Source organism: Gobio gobio (genome assembly GCF_949357685.1).
Source record: "Gobio gobio genome assembly, chromosome: 8".
Taxonomy (NCBI): Eukaryota; Metazoa; Chordata; class Actinopteri; order Cypriniformes; family Gobionidae; genus Gobio; species Gobio gobio.
Genome location: NC_137114.1, coordinates 50,418,558 through 50,440,058, shown reverse-complemented (window position 1 = coordinate 50,440,058; position 21,501 = coordinate 50,418,558). Strand labels below are relative to the sequence as shown.

The 21,501-nt window shown below is 37.2% G+C and overlaps 1 protein-coding gene across 2 annotated transcripts; it reads right to left on the bottom strand.

The window, feature by feature from the left end:
• Positions 1-1,352: 1,352 nt before the first annotated feature.
• On the bottom strand, positions 1,353-20,298 carry LOC307129926 (zinc finger protein 131-like). Of its 2 annotated transcripts, XM_079822724.1 has the most exons (6): positions 20,264-20,298; positions 8,903-8,940; positions 7,234-7,466; positions 6,643-6,840; positions 2,458-2,692; positions 1,353-2,260 (listed from the first exon to the last, which is right to left on the bottom strand). In XM_079822724.1, the coding sequence occupies exons 3-5, from the start codon at positions 7,316-7,318 to the stop codon at positions 2,688-2,690; spliced, it is 288 nt and encodes a 95-aa protein (XP_079678850.1). In that variant the 5' UTR covers positions 7,319-7,466; positions 8,903-8,940; positions 20,264-20,298; the 3' UTR covers positions 1,353-2,260; positions 2,458-2,687. The 2 variants fall into 2 exon arrangements, with proteins under 2 accessions (XP_079678850.1, XP_079678849.1); XM_079822723.1 differs by lacking the exons at positions 1,353-2,260; positions 2,458-2,692; positions 20,264-20,298 and having other exon boundaries at positions 4,479-6,840.
• Between the last annotated feature and the right edge of the window lie 1,203 nt (positions 20,299-21,501).

The following is a 21,501-nucleotide window of genomic DNA, read 5'->3' as shown; positions in this document are numbered from 1 at the left end:
AGTCTGCTATTTGGATGCCCTCAATATTCAAACAATGCACAATAAAGGTTAAGAAGCTCTGCAACCAACAGAACCAAAAAATAGAGAAATAGGGCACCCTTGTCTGATGCCTCTCCCAATGACAAAACGTGGTGAAGTTCCATTAGAAAAGGATACTGTGGCGAGGTTGACGAGAGATCGTTGTCCGTGATTGAGAATGAGCGTCACCTGTGAGGCACACCAGTCTCAAGTGTTCGCAACAAAAACTGTTCAGGAGATTTTGGAGTTTATTGCTTTTTTCCCCCTATTTGCACAACCTGTTTGCAATGTGCAGGTGTCTTGGACAGAATATATCCAGAAAGTACTAACATTACTTTGTCGTATATATATGCCACCAGATGGTTAATGGGTTGTAATACCAAGAGTTAAAATGCTCTGAGATATACTTTTTGAGTATTCGTTACTTATTTTAGGTGATCATTCTAAGTTCACAGTTATGTTTAATAATTGGGAGACTTTCTACAGGAAAATAGATTATCGCGAGATCAACGTAATGAGGCAGTCAACATATCGGTAGCATAGCGTACCGGGATACAGCCTTCTTGCATAGGGAAGGGTTTGGTTAGGGAAGGGAGGTTTTTAACTTTTTGTTTAAAAAAGTATAAAAGTATAACTATAAAAAAACACAAGATGGAGCTTTAACAATTCTCTATTGTAAAGTGAGACCTCATGTTCCTTTTATATACGCGGCAATAGATGAATATTGGCTTTTCAATGATGGCTCTGACCCTGGTATAACATGGGATGCTTTTAAGGCTTTCCTGAGGGGACAGCTTATCCAACACTGCTCGCTACGTAAACGCGTGGAACGTGAAAAACTAGTTAAATTAGATGATTCGGACCCTGAAAAAACAACATATTAATCATCTAGACCCTGTAACTCTTAATAATTTAAACAGTTTTAAATTGGAACTAAATGACATAATTTGCTCTATTTTGCACAAAACAAACTTATGAAAAAGGTAAGAGAGCAGGTAAATACTTAGCCCATAGAGTGAAAAAGCTTAGTATTCAAAACTTAATCCCTTCTATCTTTGATGACAAAAATAAACTGACTACAGAGGCAGGGGAAATTAATAAGGCTTTTAAATCTTTTTACCAAGATTTATATACATCACAAGGGGAAGTAACTGTGGAACAGTATGATTGATTCTTCTCTTCCCTACAGAATATTTATTTTGATAAATAACATTTGTCTCCAGTCTCTTTTACATTTATATTTAGTCGTTTAGCAGACTTTATTGAACAAGTATCCAATCAAAGAATAATTCAATAATATTCACAGGAATAATTCAATAAAGCACAATTCTTGTGGCATTTCACAGAAACAATAGTTTATTGGTTAACTAACTACCCATTTACTTTATGTGTATCTCACATAATGTACTTGAATGTTTTGGATCTGAAGAAAACTTTTGCTCACTGTGACACAGAACAATGCTTTTTAATATGATACACTAGATTACTTGAATATCTAAAACTCATCCCACACAGAGTACAGCGGTACGGCTTCTCTCCAGTATGAACTCGCTCATGTGATTTCAGGTTTCCAGACAGAGTGAAACTCCTGTCACAATATGAGCACTTGTAAGGTCTTTCTCCAGCATGAATTCTTTGGTGCTGTTTAAGATGGCCAGCTCTAGTAAAGCTCTTCCCACAGACACAGCAAATATAATCTCTCACTTCATCATGTGATTTCTGGTGCTGTTTAAGAATAAACAACCTTGAAAAGCTCTTTCCACAGTGAAAACACACATGAGGCTTCTCATCTGAATGAACTTTCAGGTGTTTTTTTAGATTTGATGATGAAATAAAAACTTTACCACACTGATCACAGTTAAATTGTTTTTCTCCAGAGTGACAGAGCAGATGATTCTTGAGATCAGTTAAATATGTGTAACTTTTTCCACACTGAGTGCATGTATATGGTTTCTCTCCAGTATGAATTCTCATGTGTGTATTAAAGTGTCCTTTATGTGTGTAACTTTTTCCACACTGAGTGCATGTATACGGTTTCTCTCCAGTGTGAATTTTTAAATGTTCATTAAGGTGTCCTTTTTGCATGAAACTCTTTCCACACTGAGTACAGGTGTGCAGCTTTTTGGCTTTTGTTCTTTGAATTTTAAAGTTATGATGTTCCTCCTCCTCTTCATTCAGTTCTTGTCTTTGCCTTTTCACTTCCACCTGGTCTCACATCAAGTTAAATCAGTTCAAGTGAACCCTGATTTAATAGCAGAGAGCAACAGAGATCAGGTATCAGATATTTCATGAGGCAAAGGTTTGTTCCATCATTCACTTGTTAATATAGTTAAAAATATGCTTGACACTGCTTTAAACAAGGTTATGACAATTTAGATACATTTCTCTATCATTTATCATCCATATACATATACTTAAGAATCAAGAATGGACACCAACCTGTTTGTTCCTCAGTATCTTCATGTTTTATTCTGGATAGATCTGGATAACTCATGTCTTCAATCTCCTCTTTAATAAACTCCATCTTTAACAGTCACACAGATTTCAGCTGCTACACCTGGAGTTTGTCCTTCTCTTGTAGGATGATGTGGATATTCCCAGTATTTATTGGTGAATTGTTGTGGGAGGGGCTTCACTGCAGGTGTGAACTGTGATCACTGCGTTTTGATTTAATCTGCATTTAAAAAGTACAGGCAATAATGTTAAACTGAGCTGCTGAAAAGCCAAAAGTTCCCTGTTTTCACCTCATTCATTATGGAGATGTCTGAGATTTGCTGTAAATTGGCACATTAAGCACATTTTATTGGTGTCGACAGGCTGAAACAAACTACAGGATCATTACCATTGCAATTTCACTTTCTTGTCTTTACTCTTTCACATTCATCACGTCTGAAATAATTATATAATGAGTCACAGAAGGCCGCCCGCCCTCTCCCCCCAGATGTTTTTTTATGTACCGTGCCACCCCTATTTCTCAATATGCGTTCTTGTCTGTACTTGTGTTCTCATGGACTTGTGAATCGTCATCAGTCGCTGCCCAAGTACTGTTCCAATTCTAGCCTAGAAGGCTACAGTTCAAATCCCTGGATGTGTCCTTGATCCGCCCCTTTTATCGAGGATGCATCAGAAGGTGACTTGAGCAGATTTGAGAAAGTCAGGTATCCCAGAATGCATCTCGCACCAACCAGCAAGCATCAATAGCGGACGAGAAACCCAGCATAATTTAAAAATACTACGGTTAATGTGACTTTTTCAGGCGAGAATGTACTTGTTTAATGGGCATATTGCAGGTTAGAGACCCCAGTGAGTCAATGTATAGAAAAATAATGTAGGAACTAGATTTTCTTTAAAATACGCTATTGAGGCTTTTGGAGTTGTTTTTGTGAGAAAATTTTACTCTAAAAATGCCAAATCCGGAAGTGACGTAACGAGAGGGAGTGTGGTGAATTTCAATGATAGGAAAACAATGGATAGCAATGACAGTTCGGCATGCTGAGGAAATTATAAATGTTTATTAATACTCATATGGTAGACCAAAGTCATACAATTATGACACACAATTAGGGACAGACCAGGATTAGACAAAACAACGATTAGAGGAGACACATTGAGAATTTGTGTGAGGAGAAACAGTGGAGAACAGAGCAGGTGTCTAGGTGAGAGAACAGTGTCATCTTATAGATAACGCAAGCTAACGATATATGTACACTGTGCTCAGTACTGTTACATTACTGTACAGATTATTATCATGTATCAGGCACTAGGGATAATTATGATTATTAATTACAATTATATCTGCATTCATGTTAAAACGTAGGGACTTTAAAACATCAAAATGTAATTTATTAATATGTATTCGTGTCAAAATGACAAACAGCTTTTTCTATATTCTATTTTGCCTGTAAATGCTTCCAACACGCTTGCATGTCGCGTAAAAAATAGGCGTCGGTTCTATTTCTAGCATGCACGCGTTGTCAGCAGGGATCGAGCCGCGTGTCACGCAGGCAGTGTACAAGCTCAAACCTGTTATGACGAGAGCCGAAATAAAAACGGACATGCCACGCAGCCAGTGTGTAGTGTTTCTACGAGCTGAATCTCTGATGGATCCATGACCGTCATGCGAACGACCGGACCACAGACAGTATAGTGTTATTGTATGCATTTCATGTTATCCTTTATTCATTAATTCTGTTGTGTGTTAATTCTGTGTTATTCATTAATTCTGTGTTTATTTCCTGTCGATTCACCCATAGTGTGAGGATGTATGACATTATGAGTGTATTTGAGTGAACATGAATGTACATTCTGCATGAATAAAATATTTACATTACCACCACATAATTAAAAAAAAAATTTAAAGTGTGAGACTGAATTTATTTATGTTAATGTACATACTGTGTATTCATCAAAGTTCAAATTGATTCACGTATAAAAACAATGGCAAAGAAGCATCAAGTGTGGATGATTATTAATTTAATATCCTTTACATGAGTATTACCATGTTAAACACATCATATCGCTGCAATGATAATCCTCCGGTCTAAAGTGAACGCTACACCTACACACCGTTTTTTCGAAGCAGATGCAAAAGTGAAGTCCCGTCTCTTCACCTGCAAAAAACGCCACCATGCAGGTTTCCTTAACTTTATTTTATAGGAAACCTGTGGACTCGATGTCCTGACAGGCTGGACACAATAATTTACCATGACAATGATACATTGGAATAGAAAATCTACCGAAAATACAGAGACTCCAACTGAATATCAACCTATTCTGCACTGAGCCAACGCAGAGCCCGGCGAACGGCTCCCTCCCGTGATGTATATGTGATGTTGAAAAAAAAAAAGCTTTTTTTTTCCAAGCGGTCAAACAAAACGGCCTCTTTATCTACTAAATTTGTGCACTTATGTCTTTTTACAACATTTTAAATCTTGCATTACCTTTTCATATGGTATTTTCGTAAAAGTTTATATATTCATTTAGAAAAAACTGTAACCTGCAATATGTCCTTTAAACAACTACATTCTTGCCTGAAAAGGACTTTTTCTACATTTTGTGACACATTAACAGTAGTATTTTTAAATTACGCTGGGTTTCTCATCCACTATTGACACTTGCTGGTTGGTGCGAGATGCATTCTGAGATGCGTCTGTCTGAAGTCCACGCAAGTCACACCCCTCATTGCATCCTCGTTAATAGGGGTAGATCAAGAACACATCCGGGGATTTGAACTGCACTAGGCTAGATGTGAACTTTGAATTGGAACAGTACTTGGGCAGTGACTGATGACGATTCACAATTGATGAAGATTCCTTTCGTCCTCTGGAGTTCGCTCTCCCGAGTTGAACTTGGCAAGTTTGAACTACCAAGTAAACAAACTTCTGACTTGAGAAATGGCCTTGTTCTCCAACATATAAAACACAAATCTTGTGGAATTTCACAGCAACACTAGTTTATTAGTTAACTACACAAACACTTGCTCACTGTGATTTTTAATATGATACACTAGATACTTTGATCGGGTGAAACTCTTCCCACACTGAGTGCAGTGGTACGGCTTAACTCCCATGTGAACTCGCTCATGTACTTTCAGGTTTGCTGACTGAGTGAAACTCTTGTCACAATATGAGCACTTGTAAGGTTTTTCTCCAGTATGAATTCTTAGGTGCTGTTTCAAATTTCCTGCTGTAGTAAAGCTCTTCCCACAGTCACAACACACATGATCTCTTACTTCATTATGTGTTTTCTGGTGCAGTTTAAAACTGTCCAGCCGTGAATAACTCTTTCCGCAGAGAGAACATACATGACACTTCCTATCTGAATGAACTGTCAGGTGTAGTTTTAGATTTGATGAAATAAAATCTTTACCACACTGATCACAGTTAAATGTTTTTTCTCCAGAATGAATTTGCAGATGATTCCTGAGACCTGATGCTTGAGAAAAACGCTTTCCACCCTGAGTGCATGTATACAGTTTATCTCCAGTGTGAATTCTCATGTGTGTATTAAGGTTTCCTTTTTCTGTGAAACTCTTTCCACACTGAGTGCATGTATACGGTTTCTCTCCAGTGTGAATTCTCATGTGTGTATTAAGGTTTCCTTTTTGTGTGTAACTCTTTCCACACTGAGTGCATGTATACGGTTTCTCTCTAGTGTGAACTCTTAAGTGTTCGTTAAGGTGTCCTATTTGTGTGAAACTCTTTCCACACTGAGTGCAGGTGTGCAGATTCTCTCCACTGTGAAATTTCATGTGTATGTTAAGGTGTGGTTTTTGTTTGAAACACTTCCCACACTGAGTACAGCGGTAAGGCTTCTCTCCAGTATGAAATCGCTCGTGAGATTTCAGGAGTCCCGAAATACTGAAACTCTTGTCACAATATGAGCACTTGTAAGGTTTTTCTCCAGTATGAGTTATTTGGTGCTGTTTCAGACTGTCAGCTCTAATAAAGCTCTTCCCACAGTCACAACACACATGATCTCTCAATTCATTATGTGTTTTCTGGTGCTGTTTAAAATTATACAGCCTTGAAAAACTCTTTTCACAGTGAGAACACACATGAGGCTTCTCATCTGAATGAACTCTCAGGTGTTGTTTTAGATTTGATGATGAAATAAAATCTTTACCACACTGATCACAGTTAAATGTTTTTTCTCCAGAGTGATGAAGGAGATGATTCTTGAGATCAGTTAAATATGGGAAACTCTTTCCACACTGAGTGCAGGTGTGCAGCTTTTTGGCTTTTGTTCTGTGAGTTTTAAAGATGTGATGCTCCTCCTTCACTTCATTCAGTTCTTGTCTTTGCTCTTTTACGTCCACCTGGTCTAAAATACACAGAAAGAAGGATTTCAAGTGAACCCTGATTTAACAGCAGAAAGCAACAGAGATCAGGTATCAGATCTTTCATGTGACAGCTTTGTTCTGTCATTCACTTGTTTATATACAGTTAAAGTTTTGTTTGTTCGAAGTGCGATCGCCGCTCTGTTTGAGAGTGATGTAGGCCTGTGTGTGTGCACTTAAATGAAAAGGTGATTCAAATGAACTACCTGTGCATTAAACGATTTTATTGCACACCTTCCAGCCAATCAGAAGAGTATTCACACAGAACATGGCATAAAATGTTATAGCCATTTAAATACATTAAATGCAATTTGTCAGCACATTAATTCACATCTACCAAGGCAGTCAACAATGAAGAATCAAGAATGGACACCAACCTGTTTGTTCCTCAGTATCTTCATGTTTTATTCTGGATGGATCTGGATAACTCATGTCTTCAATCTCCTCTTTAATAAACTCCATCTTTAACAGTCACAGATTTCAGCTGCTACACCTGGAGTTTGTCCTTCTCTTGTAGGATGATGTGGATATTCCCAGTATTTATTGGTGAATTGTTGTGGGAGGGGCTTCACTGCAGGTGTGAACTGTGATCACGGTGTATTGATTCAATCTGCATTTAAAAAGTACAGGCCATAATGTTTAGCTGAGCTAAGCCAAGAGTTCCCTGTTTTCAGCTCATTCATTATGGCGATGTCTGAGATAAGGATGGGCATTTTTGTCAATTTCTCATTTTGATCATCGATAGGTCTCAAAAAACGAGTACGAAACCTACCCATCACAAGAAACATTCAGCATTTTTACATTTTCACAAAAACATAATTTAGTATGTTTATAAATCCATTTACATTCACGCGGAATCGCACGGCGTTGACATACACGCAGAGATGATGGTTCGTTTCGGCGAACACATACGCGCAGAATCACACGCCGTAGACATACACGCGGATAGCCCAAAATGTGTACAGATAACACGCCATTTGGCTTTAGAAAGCGGCGTGTATGTTTACGCAAAGTCATGATGTCATGTTGACAATCTTGTTCTCATTATAATGCTATGTATATGACAGATTGGCGCTGCACATCTTGCACTGAATTTTATTTTTCATGATCAGTTAACCCTTTTCCATCAGCATGAACCGGGTGCTAGTAAAAAGCTAGTGCCGGTTCGGAGTTGGTTTGACTGACGAGCCTTTGAAGAACCAGTTTGCCTTGGCTTGTTCGAGATGCATCAGCGCTGCGCAGACCGATCAGCCCATCATGATATCAAAACACAGCATGAGTGATTCAAAAGCAAAAGGAGTCGTATGCTCTCGCTGTACTTTGATGTTATACGGCGATCGCTCTGCACAACGCTGATGCATCTCGAATTCTTCCATCAACAATGGCAAACGTTGCGTTACTATAGATTCACATGGCTTTATGATCCTACATCGGCATAAAAACACAGCGAATCCAATGCATTCGTGCAGCTAACCATAATGTGTAAAGACGGAGATTATAATCAAGCAGCTATTAGCTCCATTAGCTGCTATTTAAAAAATGCCAGTCACAAGTTCATGTTCCTCTTGGTGGTCACGGTAACCCCGCCCCCAGCCCCTGACGCAAGCGGTTGTTCCTTCTAGACCAGCAATGTTTTGATGCTACTTTAGAACCACTTTTCCTGGTTCAGAGCTGGTGCTTTGGGTGTCGAAAACCAAAGAACCGATTTAAAACTGGACTCTGTCTCCAAACCAGCACCAGCACTGCCTTGGTGGAAAACCCCTTCTGTTTGAAAACTTTTTTTTTCTTTTGACAACTGTGTAGACCGAGCGCCGTATGACATCAAAGTACAACAACTTCGCAGTAATAAAAACGTTTCTAAAATAGACGCTTATCGCCGTCTCGGCTGGTTAGGACAAGATCAGGGCGGTCATCGTTTTGATGACTGATCGTCGCTGTCACATTCGAGTACTCTTGCCCATCCTTAGTCTGAGATCGTCTGTAAATTGGCACATTAAGCACATTTCATTGGTGTCGACAGACTGAAACAAACTACAGGATCCTTACCTTCAGTTCTTGTCTTTGCTCTTTCACTTCCGTCGGGTCTGAAATAAATATATGAAGTAGTTAGAATCAGTTCAAGGAGGATAAATGTGAAGTTTCAAGTGAATCCTGATTTAATAACAGAAAACAAGTGAGACCTGGGGTCCGTTCTTCGTACCTCACATAATCTGAGACGACTTGAAAGATCCCAGATCTGCTAATCTGGAAGTTATCTGAGATTACTGCGCATTCCTGTGTTCCCTGAGGAGGGCAGATGCATCGATACTCAAAACCATGATCAGCAATGGGCTGCCGGCAAGACAGCAACGTAATGACGTCATATAATTAAAAAAGACACGTGGCGAAAAACTTGACGAATAAAAAAAAAGAAAAGAAAATGTCGAATTTCTGGACCTTTATAATAAAACAGCCAGGCGACCAAAACAGCATAAAAGTTATAATAGATAAAGTTTTTCTTAAAACATGATTCCCAATTATTTATATTCATGATTTTTTTGTATTTGTACACCCTTTATATTTTTATTTCAACGTTGAAATTAGCAATTAATACATTTTTTAATTCAATTTGAGGAAGATTTGTTACGTGACACCATTAATTAAAGTCTCTTAAGGGTCAAGATCAAGTTCTCTGCATCTCCTGCGCCGCATCAAGCCATCCCATAATATCAGTCATCACTCAAATTAATGCAATTAATAACTCGTTAGCATGTGTGTAAGACTCCAATAAAATTATTAAGTAATTATTCTATATAGGGCTGGACAATAATTCAATATATATCGCAATATAATTTTTTTCAATAACGGTGATATGATTTTTAAACACATTTTCGATATACATTTCAGCATTTCTCACTGATTGACATTCAGGGGGCACAGCCGTCAGAAAGAGCAGAACATGATTGGCTGACTTGCGTGATGACATACACCACAGACGCACAGGCAGTCCACAGTTGTACGCTTGGCAAGTTTTAGCTACAAAATGAAAACATCTGACTGCAATACAAATGTGACTGTAAGGTGTGTAACAAGTAAGGAGAAAAAACCCTCTACAATGCGAGTTAATCTTCACTATGGGCGACTAAATGATATCTATCATTGGCTAATAAATGCTTAGATTTTACTCGCCAGTGTGTGTGTTAGAGGCTAAAAATAAGTTTAGCATAGATATATTTTCACACACACTCCGTCAAGCGATCTGTCTATTTCAGCTCAACTCAACGGATGAGCAGCGTACCTGTATTTGACGTACCGTAAACTCTAGTCTAGTGTGAAGGCGCACACCTCGCCATCGCTTTGCTGAGAGCGCTAAGTTAGCGGTGTTTCACACACACACACACACACACGCAAAAAGAGAGTCTTAAATACCACGCAGAATCGACTACATGTAAACGATATTCTTTGTTGTATTTTCCAGTCAAAATAACGGAGTTCATTTGGAATTATTCAGCTTTTAAGAACAAGCAGAAGATGTGTTTTTTTCTGGTAGTGGGCGGGATTAATGCACAAAACAGCTGGCGCTCCTCTATTACCGTCCCGTTTTGATTTCAGCAAATCAGTTTGAGCAACGCTGACAACGTGATTTAATATTCATGAACCCAGCAGCTAGGGCTGTACGATTAATCAGAAAATAACCAAAATTGGGAAAAATACGTCGGTTTCGGTTTTCACGCGACTCCGCCCCGTCAGCAACATCAAGTGCAGTTTGCAGGCACACAGAGATTCAGGAGTGGTTATCTGTGTAAATAGATGCCCAGAATCACTATAGTAACTGCATGTTTTACACAGTGTATATACAGGTCAGTTAATTGCTGTCTTATAGCCTACGCGCTGACACACACACACACACACACACACACAGACGGCGCGCGCAAGCCCCGAAGCCAGATCGCTTTCACTTTCGTGCTCATAAAGTTTGTCAAGTACATGCGTTTAAAGGCTTGCCAGTTTCAACATTTAAAGCGATTGTGCACTATTCAAAAACAACAATACGGACAATGTATCCGTTCAGGGCTCAGCTTTTTTCTGTGACAGAGAGACAAGCCGTGTCGCGTCTCTGACAACGCGCGCGCGCCCTGAAGCCAGATCACTTTCACCTGTGTCCTCACAAAGCTTTGTCATTTGTATGTGGTTTAAGCCCTGCCAGTTTTCGACTAGGGCTGCACGATATGAGGAAAAGCTGCGATGTGCGATAACATTGTTTAATATTGCGATGACGATATGACTTGCGATAAATATTAAAATGTGAATGTTAGCTATACTGTTCCCATGTCTTAGTGCTTTAATAGGTCGTGTTCAGTGTTGGGCAGTAACGGAATAGCCTACATGTACCGGCATCACGTATTCAGAATACATATTATGAGTAACTGTATTTCCGTTACAGTTATAATTTAAATAGTTGATATTTAGAATACAGTTACATTGTTGAAATCAATGGATAACATTAACGATACTTCTCTGTTTCATGAGTTTATTTACTCTCTAAATAAATTAAGGCAACTCAATGCATTTCTCAGAAGCCCCAAAATGAAAAAGAAAAAATGCACAGTTTGCGTGATCAGTCACAATGGAGTCGGAAGACGAGAAGCGGGAGCTAGAGGTAGAGATGGAGCCAGAACAACAGAGCCAGGGCAATAAAGAGTTTCTATCTTGGAAATTCAAACAACATTTCATATTAAAGAAAGAGAAGGGAGAACGAAATATAACACTGCAGTGTATTTGTGCAGTAGCGCGTTGGTTGGGGGTGGCGGCTACACACGCACGCCTATATTTTTTATATAGCCTATATTATATATATATATATATATATATATATATATATATATATAAATTCGTCATATATTCGTTAAATATATTATTCGTTTATATTTTTTATTTTCAAAATGTAGGCTATTTAATTGAGATTGAGGTGTATATATATATGTATATACCTCAATTAAATACCTACATTTTGTAAATAAAAAATATAAGGCTCAAACATGCATGTTTATTTCTGTCAGGGAAACAACATAGCCTACTACAGTCTGTAAAACATTTAAATAAATATCTGTAAATAATCGAAATATAAATAATATAAGTTAAATATTAGTTAAATACATTTTTTTTTAATATATTTCCCCAAAGACGTGCGTCATCTGCCTCTTTGCGCTGAAAGGGAAGACACGAGCAGGAAAGAAGCATTGTTTTCTAATATCTTCATGTTTTCTCCTGATGTTCCAAAACTGATAGGCTACTTATAGTAAAATGTGAAGAATGAAATTATCTTCCGCAGGGTCAAGAACTTAGGCTTTGTTTGATTATGCGTTGTGAGAGAAAGCGAAACTAAAAATCTCCGGCGTTTATGAAATGCGCTATACACAATCTTGAACAAGTCTAATAGCAAGCACAAACTGTGTTAAATAAAGTAAAGTTTGAAGTAAAATGTATCTGTCCTACTCCGTTTTCTACTTTACCACAGTAAATGATGCGAATATAGCCTACTCCTAAATAAATCAAACAAGGAAACGTTTAATCCCCTGTCAGAGACGTAAATGAGGATTTTGGAAAATAAATAAGAGATTCCATTTCCAGTAGAATAAAATGGAGTAAGTCTATTGTTAAATTCGTGGAAAATCGTGTGACCAAATATCAAAACGCAAGCAATTAAACTTAGGCTAAATTTGGCTCACCACACAAAGTTCCTCTCTCGTTCGGCATTAATCAATGTTTCCATGGCATGTAATAGGGCTGTAACGATTTGACCAAAAATAAAAACCTTGATTAATTGAACATTTGACCTCGATTACGATTAATGAACGATTATTTTGCTTCTTTTTTTTTTTGCCCTCATAAGGTTGAGTAAGTTCACTGATAAGGTTTGTACTGTAAATATTTTCTACTATTAAAGGTGGAATTTTTTTTTTTTTAATGAAAAAGTGCATTTCTTTGTGATTTTAAAATACTTGAAGGAAACGGTTCACTTTCAGCAGTTATTGTCTATGAGGCAGATTTCTGCTTGTTGTACATCAGATACAGATAAATTAATACATAGGCCTACATTACATTTATTTGAATGCATTAATGAGAGTGATTGTGTGTGTGAATTACTCTAACCGTCTCTATTCATTATGAAGCTGTGGTTTGTACTTACTTCAAAGGTATTATGCATATAACGGTTGAGTTTCTAAGCTACTTTAGTGACTTTACTTTAGTCACAGGACAGAATTGACACTGCGCTTCTGCGCTACTCTCTGCGCGCGATCTTAACGTGATGTGCAAGCTTCTGTCTGAGTGTTCGTTTGTCACAATATATCAGACATTAGTTCAACATAATACACATCTGATGGTTGAAACTCGCTTTAATGTTCAAACTGGCAGGGCTTAAACCACATGACAAGCTTTGTAAGGACCGGTGAAAGAGGTCTGCCTTCAGGGCGCGCGCGTTGTCAGAGACGCGACACGGCTCAGGCTCTCTGTGTCACAGAAAAAAGCTGAGCACTGAACGGATAAGTGTTAAATGTTGAAACTGGCAAGCCTTTAAAGGCATACTTGACAAACTTTATGAGGACGAAAGTGAAAGCGGCCTCGGGGCTTGGCATTGACGTCTGTGTGTGTCAGTGCGTAGGCTATAAGAACAGCAATTAACTGACCTGTATAAACTGTGTAAAACATGCAGTTACTATAGTGATTCTGGGCATCTATAAACACAGATAAATGCTCCTGCATCTCTCTGTGTGCCTGCAAACTGCACTTGATGTGACTGACAGGGCGGAGTCACGTGAAAACCGAAATAACCGACATGGGAAAAATATGCCGGTTAGAGGTTCTGAATGTCGGTTTCGGTTATTTTCCGATTAATCGTACAGCCCTAGCATGTAACATTTAAAGGTAGGATAGGTAAGAATGATCTAAAACACTTTTGTCCAAATTTGTTTAAACTTTCTATATATGTCAATACATAATTAAAATGTAAGTACTCTGAAAAAGAGCGTATAAAAATCGAGTGATTCAAGACTTTTTAATCTGCAATAAACACCACTCATTTTCGTCCGGGACGAAACAAGTGATTGGCTTGGGCGACTGTCACTCACTCTCGCTACCATGGCTACCGCCGCTTTTGCTCCAGGATCTGCCCACATGCGCGCAGCCGCGCACCCATTTGATTTGAGGAGTTCACGAGGCTGTTTTTCTGCTGGACAGGTAATCTGTCATTTTGATTATACATTTTTTTGGTTTATGTTTTCATGAAGCATGTCTCACTAGCACACGTAGCTGCCTAATATAGCTAACATAACATTACTTAGAATAAAGTTACAATGTTATACACTTAGCGAGCCATTAGTAGAGATGATAAATACTCAATATGTTGATCGCTGTCGTGTTGAATTTCGCAAAATGTAACTTTAGATAACAATGCATGTGTAAAAGCTAGTACACCGCATCCAGGAACTTTTTTTAGAACTAAGTTAGCTTTAGCTACTACCCTCTGTCTAAACTCTTTTACCATGTTCACCGGGAACTTTACCTGCACGTTTATTTCCGCCCTTTTTCCCCGGTTTGTTTTTATATTCTCTACCTATGTTTACTGATGTTTATATCTTGTATCTGTGTGTGTTGTAGACACTGTGTTGTGTGTGCATTTTAAACTTTACCAGTATCGGTATTCTAGCTTGATAGTGAGTACTAAAAGACATCTTATTTGTTTATATTCATAATGATAAATGTAGATTTTTTATTACATGTGATTCTGACATGATGTCACTACATGTACTCCGCTCCTTCTTCTCCGCTCGTCTCAGGTAAATAATGCGTCAGCTGAGCTGATTGTAGTCGGCGTAGCGCGTTCATGTGTTTTGTGGGCGTGGCTTTGGAAAGAGCCCAGAAGGGAGAAGGTGGAGTGAATGGAAATAATGAGCTGTCTTTAAAACAGTCGTGAGAGGTCTACAGGCACTCAATTTTTATACTTTCTTTTTCAGAGTACTTACATTTGAATTATGTATTGATATATAAAGAAAGTCTAAACAAATTTGGAAAAAAAGTTTAGATCATTCTTACCTACCCTACTTTTAATAGCAAACATGTCATATTATTTATTTTGTAAATAAAGCTTTGTGCTTCACTCATGACATAATATTCATGTAAAACAGCTTCACATACAAAAAAAAAGTGTTTTGGCCGACCACCGCCGGTGCTCCTGCTTAGTTGACGTACGACTTTACATTCTCCTATGTGCTGATTTACTAGAGCCGTTGGCCCCGTTTGACGTCAGCTAAATATTTTATAATATATGTTTAGTAAGCAGTATTTGATGGCCACATTCCTACACTTATAAAATGCAATTCAATGTGGAAGGAATCCAAGTATTCAGAATACGTTACTCAGATTGGCGCATGTAATAAACTGTTTTCTCTTATTCATCGTGTCAGGCTGTCTGTTGCGATTTGTTCATCGCACGAGTTCATATCGCGATGACGATGAAAATTCGATGTATCGTTCAGCCCTATTTTCGACCATCAGATGTGTATTATGTTGAACTAATGCCTGATATATTGTGACAAACGAGCACTCAGACAGAAGCTCTCACATCACGTGAAGATCGCGCGCAGAGAGCAACGCAGAAAAACGCAGAGTCAACGCTGTTCTGTGACTAAAGTAAAGTCACTAAAGTAGCTTAGAAACTCAACCGTTATAGGCATACATTTTAATACCTTTGAGACGAAAAAAAAAGCACAAAAAAAAAAAGCAAAATAATCTTTCATTAATCGTAATCGAAGTAAAATGTTCAATTAATCAAGGTTTTTATTTTTGGTCAGATCGTTACAGCCCTACCAGCAGCTCATCAATCCTTAGTGCGTTGTATATTGTTATTAATAGTAGAATTAGTAGTAGTTAGGGATGAAACGATTACCGGTTTCACGATAAACCACGATAAAATTTAGTGACGGTTAGTAATATCGTATAAAATTTAATTATCATTAAAAGCGCATGTGATTATCACGATTGTGAAAACTCGCGGTAAATCTTGTCCAGTCAGCGTCAGTCTGGCTCAGGCACACCGCACCGCTGTCTTTTGAATGAGAAGAAATGGCAGAAGGCAGTGACAGCGCCGTTTTTAGACTTCTGAAAGGACCAAATCTGAGGTGTGGTCATGTTTTGGCTTTTATAAAAGTCCTGAGGGAAACTTAATCGAAGATGGTCACCCTGTCTGCAGAACATGCCAGAAGAAAGTCGCTGTAATAGGGGAAACACTTCAAAACTACGAACGCAAGGCAAGTGGACTTTGACCTCAATACCAAAACTACATCTGGGAAATAATAACGTGAAGCGAACGAACAAATTCAGTCAAGACTAGGGTGACATTTAAGGGATAATAATCAGGGCTTGACATTAACAACCGCCATTTGCGGGTGTAACGTTATTTCGGCTGCACACTAGTCACTCTGGCTGTTGAACTTATTGTAGTCTTCTCAAAAGCCATCTGTTATAATCGCGTTGCGCATTATAACCACTTACACGTGTTTATATTGAGTTTATGAAAGCGATGTCGTCTCATAATCAGAGTCGTTGAGATTAGCGGAGTTATGTTCAGAGCGTGCGCCGCTCACTGAAATCTGCACTCAGATCAGAGATAAACGTGCAATGTATGCAGGAGATTCACTCATCATACAGTGATCGAACTGTTTCTGTTCTATTTCAGCCGCGAAAATAGTTTCAAACAAACACTGCAGAACCACAGCGCATCTGATATGACTGGCATAACGCAGGCGAATTTAGGGACGTCTCTAAAGTTACATACAACATTAGTAACGTTATACACGTTTCAATCTTCAATAGCATTTGAAGAGAATGACAGTCATAAAACTGACTGTAAAGTGATCATTTAGGTGTCAGGTATGATACACACCTTTTGATATTTAATAAAATAAACTGTCAAATCATATGGAAATATGGATATGCATTATTTCACAAGGATACTGTTTGGGCTCTTACACAAAATATGCTAGATTAAAATGCATCATTGCTGAACACTGAGAATATTGCTTGAATATATTTACAGAGATAATATTAGAGATTATATTTACGACAAATTATTATTATTTATGCGTTATGCGTTGCTATTGACGACGGCCATTATAAGGAAGGAAATCCCACAGAATAGAATCTAGCTTAAAAAAAAGTGCATATAGCTGCTTGATTTATTTGTTGTTTGTTGATTTTCAAATATAAAACTTGTTGAAATGTTTTAAGTGTGTGCATCTGTTCTTTTTGAACACTTTCATCTCATTTGAACAAAACCGTGATAATATTGATAACCGTGATAATTTGGGTCACTATAATCGTGATGTTAAATTTCCATACCGTTTCAGTATTATCATCTTATTAATAATTAATATAATCTATTACTCTTTTTTTGACCAACAATATCTTGTGTGTGTGTGTGTGTATATATATATATATATATATATATATATATATATATATACACACACACACACACACACACACGTCTCATTTATTTCTTTATTAGGGCTGTATGTGTATGCGTGTGTACTAGGGATGCACGGTATACCGGTACTGGGAAAATACCGGTATGTATTTTATTTAAAACGGTACGATATCATGATTTTGCTCATTTTGGTATATGCTGCTGTTCCGAAGTTCACCGCAGCTTTATTTCTTGATTTTTAAGCTTATTTGTATGACCTTTATATAGGCTATTTATATTAATTTTAACAAAGTGCCTATTAATGATTTAACTAAAATGATACATGTGTAATTGATAAAGGGTATAATAATTACATAAATTATATCTAAATCATTCAAAATTATTATTATTATTATAAATATGCATGGTAAAAAGCCAGACACTTTAGTCTTTAAAAAACGTTTGCTATGTTGTGACCTTTAATTTGGAGTAGAAACAGGGGAGTGGCTTTATTGCATCAGAGGTGTGTCACTTAGCTCACAGCTGATTGGTCCAATTTCAGTTTGAGATCTCTAATCCAGAACATAACCTGTCCTGGAGCAGGTTAACCATGGAGCGTAAGTTACTATGGAGATGAATACTGCTAACTGTACTACCAACCAGTGTTAATTTTGACAGCAAATTTTGATTTAGTTTTAGTCATAGTCTTTTGACTAAAATGCCATTTAGTTTTAGTCATATTTTAGTCTCCTGAATTGTTTTTAGTTTTAGTCTAGTTTTAGTCAACTAAATATAACAAGATTTTAGTCGACTAAATCTACTGTAGATTTAGTCTCCTAAAATCTAATGAGTTTAGTTAAATTGTAATACATTAAGCATTCAAGCTCCATTTAATTTTGACATTTTGTTTTTGACATAAAAAATACACGAAATAGAGCTCAATTCACTTTTTTGTTTTTAAAACATCTATATAGTTTTTATAACTTTGTATTTCTTTTAGTTACTAGGCCATATCAGGTAAAGCTAAAGCTTCAAATAAGTTTGTTTATTTATTTATTTTTAATTTCAGTTAACATTTATTTAATTTTAAGTAATTATTTTTTTAATGGTTTTAGTTAACTATTATAACCCTGATACTTTATTGAATATGTGTCAAATACTGGTCTTTCCTCCTGACTAAGAATTAAATGGGAATTAAATGAAATAGTTTATTGTGTAACCAAATACGAATATACTGTATAATGCGTGACTTTTAAATTATAAACAAGCTCGAAATCCACCGGGACTCTTATTTTGAAATGTCTGCTGCGCCTCTGTTGCAGCTGCAGCTGCTCATTCAAGTTCAAAAGATAAAATATGCATTGTTACAACCGTCTAAAACATGTTACTATATAATCATCATAAAGTAATTGTCAATTGTCAATATTCATCAGCATTAGTTAATATACAATTGTGTGGCATAAATGTGCGCTATTCATTGATTGTGAGCCGCTCTGGAGCGCTGGATTGGGGATGAGCCTGTAGAAGCACAACAACGCCGTGTTTTCCAGTGGTTAGATCAGCACGTTCAAATCAAATGTGCGCATCTGTTACACAGGATATCAGTTCTGACTGGATCTCTTCCCTAATCGACCCTCCCTAACATTTTCGTCTCGTTTTTATTTGTTGACGAAAATGACAGTAAGTTTTCATCATCCAACACTAGTTTTTATTTAGTTATCGTCTCGTTTTCGTCAGTGAAAAAAGGTTGTTGACGAAAATTATTCGTCAACGAAATTAACACTGCTACCAACTACCACTGTAATGGTACCTAAAACCCAGGATTGGCACAAACTAAGCTTAAACATATCTGGCTAGCTAGCTAAACCGGCTTCATGGTACAGGCCCAGGATGAGCGTCAATACAAGATCATGCCAAATCGTCAACAATCAAATCCAGCTAACTGAGTTAGCAAAGTACGAAGAACGAGCCCTATGTGCCTGTCTATCAACTATGGGCGTCGGAACCATTGTTTGTGGGACATGACCCACCCACTTTTACAGCCTAAAATTATGTTCACCTACCCCTAACCAATAAACACTTTTATTATTAAACACACGTTAGATGCTTTATTTCTAAATGCCTTTCCGATGTGATATGTCATGAGAAAAGGGAGTAGAGCGAGTTTGGCAAAAGGCGGATTCAAACAATTCAAAACAAAGGCATAGTTTGATGACACCAAGTTTGAGAGCAGAATCTTGGGATGTGGGTCTTCACCTCACAGCCGGTGGAAAAGAATCGGGATAGGACTCGGACAGAAACATGTTCATGGATGCGATTAACATTACTGTAGTATGAAGCAGAGCTTCACAGCTCTTATGATTTGTATCTAACTAATATTATATATATATATATATTGCATTTAAACAATTCATAAACATGTCAGACATGAAGGTAACTATAGAATTACACAGAATTGATCTAGTTATTTGGATAATAAATGTTTTGTCATTGAAAATCAAACTACACACCAGTGAATGTCAAAACGTGTTTGTCTTGTAAATATGTAGTGGATTTCACCCAGCAACACACACACACACACACACACACACACACTCTCTCTCTCTCTCTCTGCTGAAGGATGATGAGGAAAGACACACTAACGTCCTCCTTAACAGTAACTGCAATTTACATCAAAAAGCTACACACATTACTTCACTAAACGACATTTCCACACACTCAATCCACCAAAATTATATGTGGAGAAACTTATTAAGAGGGAAAACCCCGCGCTCCCCGCGGGCGGCAACATAAAACAAACACACGCGTGAATAAAACTCCACAAATACATCGAAATGTTAGCAGAAAATCATATAAATAAACTTGTCCGGTTTTATGGGACTTCTATAGTTAATATCAGCTCGAAACGTCGCTTAATACAGCATATTTTCACTCTTTAATGCAGAAACACTGCAGAGACGTACCTGACTGACTCTCTCCGGCGGTTCTGACTGAGCATGCGCGCGACCCGGTCCATCACAAATGACGTCACTCACAGAACGAACTATTCTAGTATATATAATAAGTTTCCTTTGATGCTATTATGAATGTAATAATAATTGAATACACTGTGATCCTCTGTATGTGTATGTTGTTATTTTTCTTGTTATGCAATAAAAATTTGATTTAAAAGTTGTTTTTAATATTTTAGAAAAGCTTAAGATTTCCTCAGGCCCCCACCCCCAAAGCAAGCTAAATGCACTTTATGATATTAAATGACAAATATCCTTCAAATAAATTCCTAAATGTAACATTTAATTTTGAAAATGTGCCTTGTCATTTTCTCTCTGAAGATACAGAATTTGTTCATGTAATGATCAACATTTTGGAGAACATTACAGGACTGGCTGATAGAAAAAGACGTGGTCGCTGAAGGTTTCACTTTTACCTTACAAAATATAATGTTTAGGATAACCAATGATTGTGTTTTAGTTGATTTGATTAAAGGGTAACTAAACCCTAAACCAACTTTTTTTAGTTAATGATCTGTAATACTGGGGCTTTATTAATGCTGTTCATTGATTCGAGTAAATGTTTTAACATTTGAGTATAAAGTGTTTTAATTCTATAAAATATGGTGTGAAACCGCCAAAGTGCTGCCCTCTTAAGGTTGAACGATTCGGAATTCAGAAATTAAAATAATTTCAGATGCCCTCAGTAAAATGGAAATAACATTGCATAATTTGTTCGTATCATTCAACCTGTTGTAGTTTTGAATTTTATGCGTTATGTTTATCTAATTTTTTGTGTTGAGCCTTTCATGACAGTATTTTCTATGTATTTTGACTGTTCTATGCCATTTTGTTATAGGCTATTCAATTAATACAGGGAGTGCAGAATTATTAGGCACGTTGATTTTCTGATCATATTTTTTTTCCAGGCACATTTGACCAATTCCAAACCACAGTAATCCTAATAACTACTATTGATTTAGTATTTAATAATGTATAAGTGATATATAATTGTTCATGAAGGCTGGAAATGAAAAACACCTTATATTCAGGTGTGCAGAATTATTAGGCATGTTTTCTTTTACAGATAAATTGAGCCAAAAAAGAGATTTAACTCAGACTGAAAAGTCAAAAAGTATTAAATGCCCATGAGAAGGATGCAATACTAATGCAATACTAGACATTGCAGTTAAGGCATGACCATTGGACAG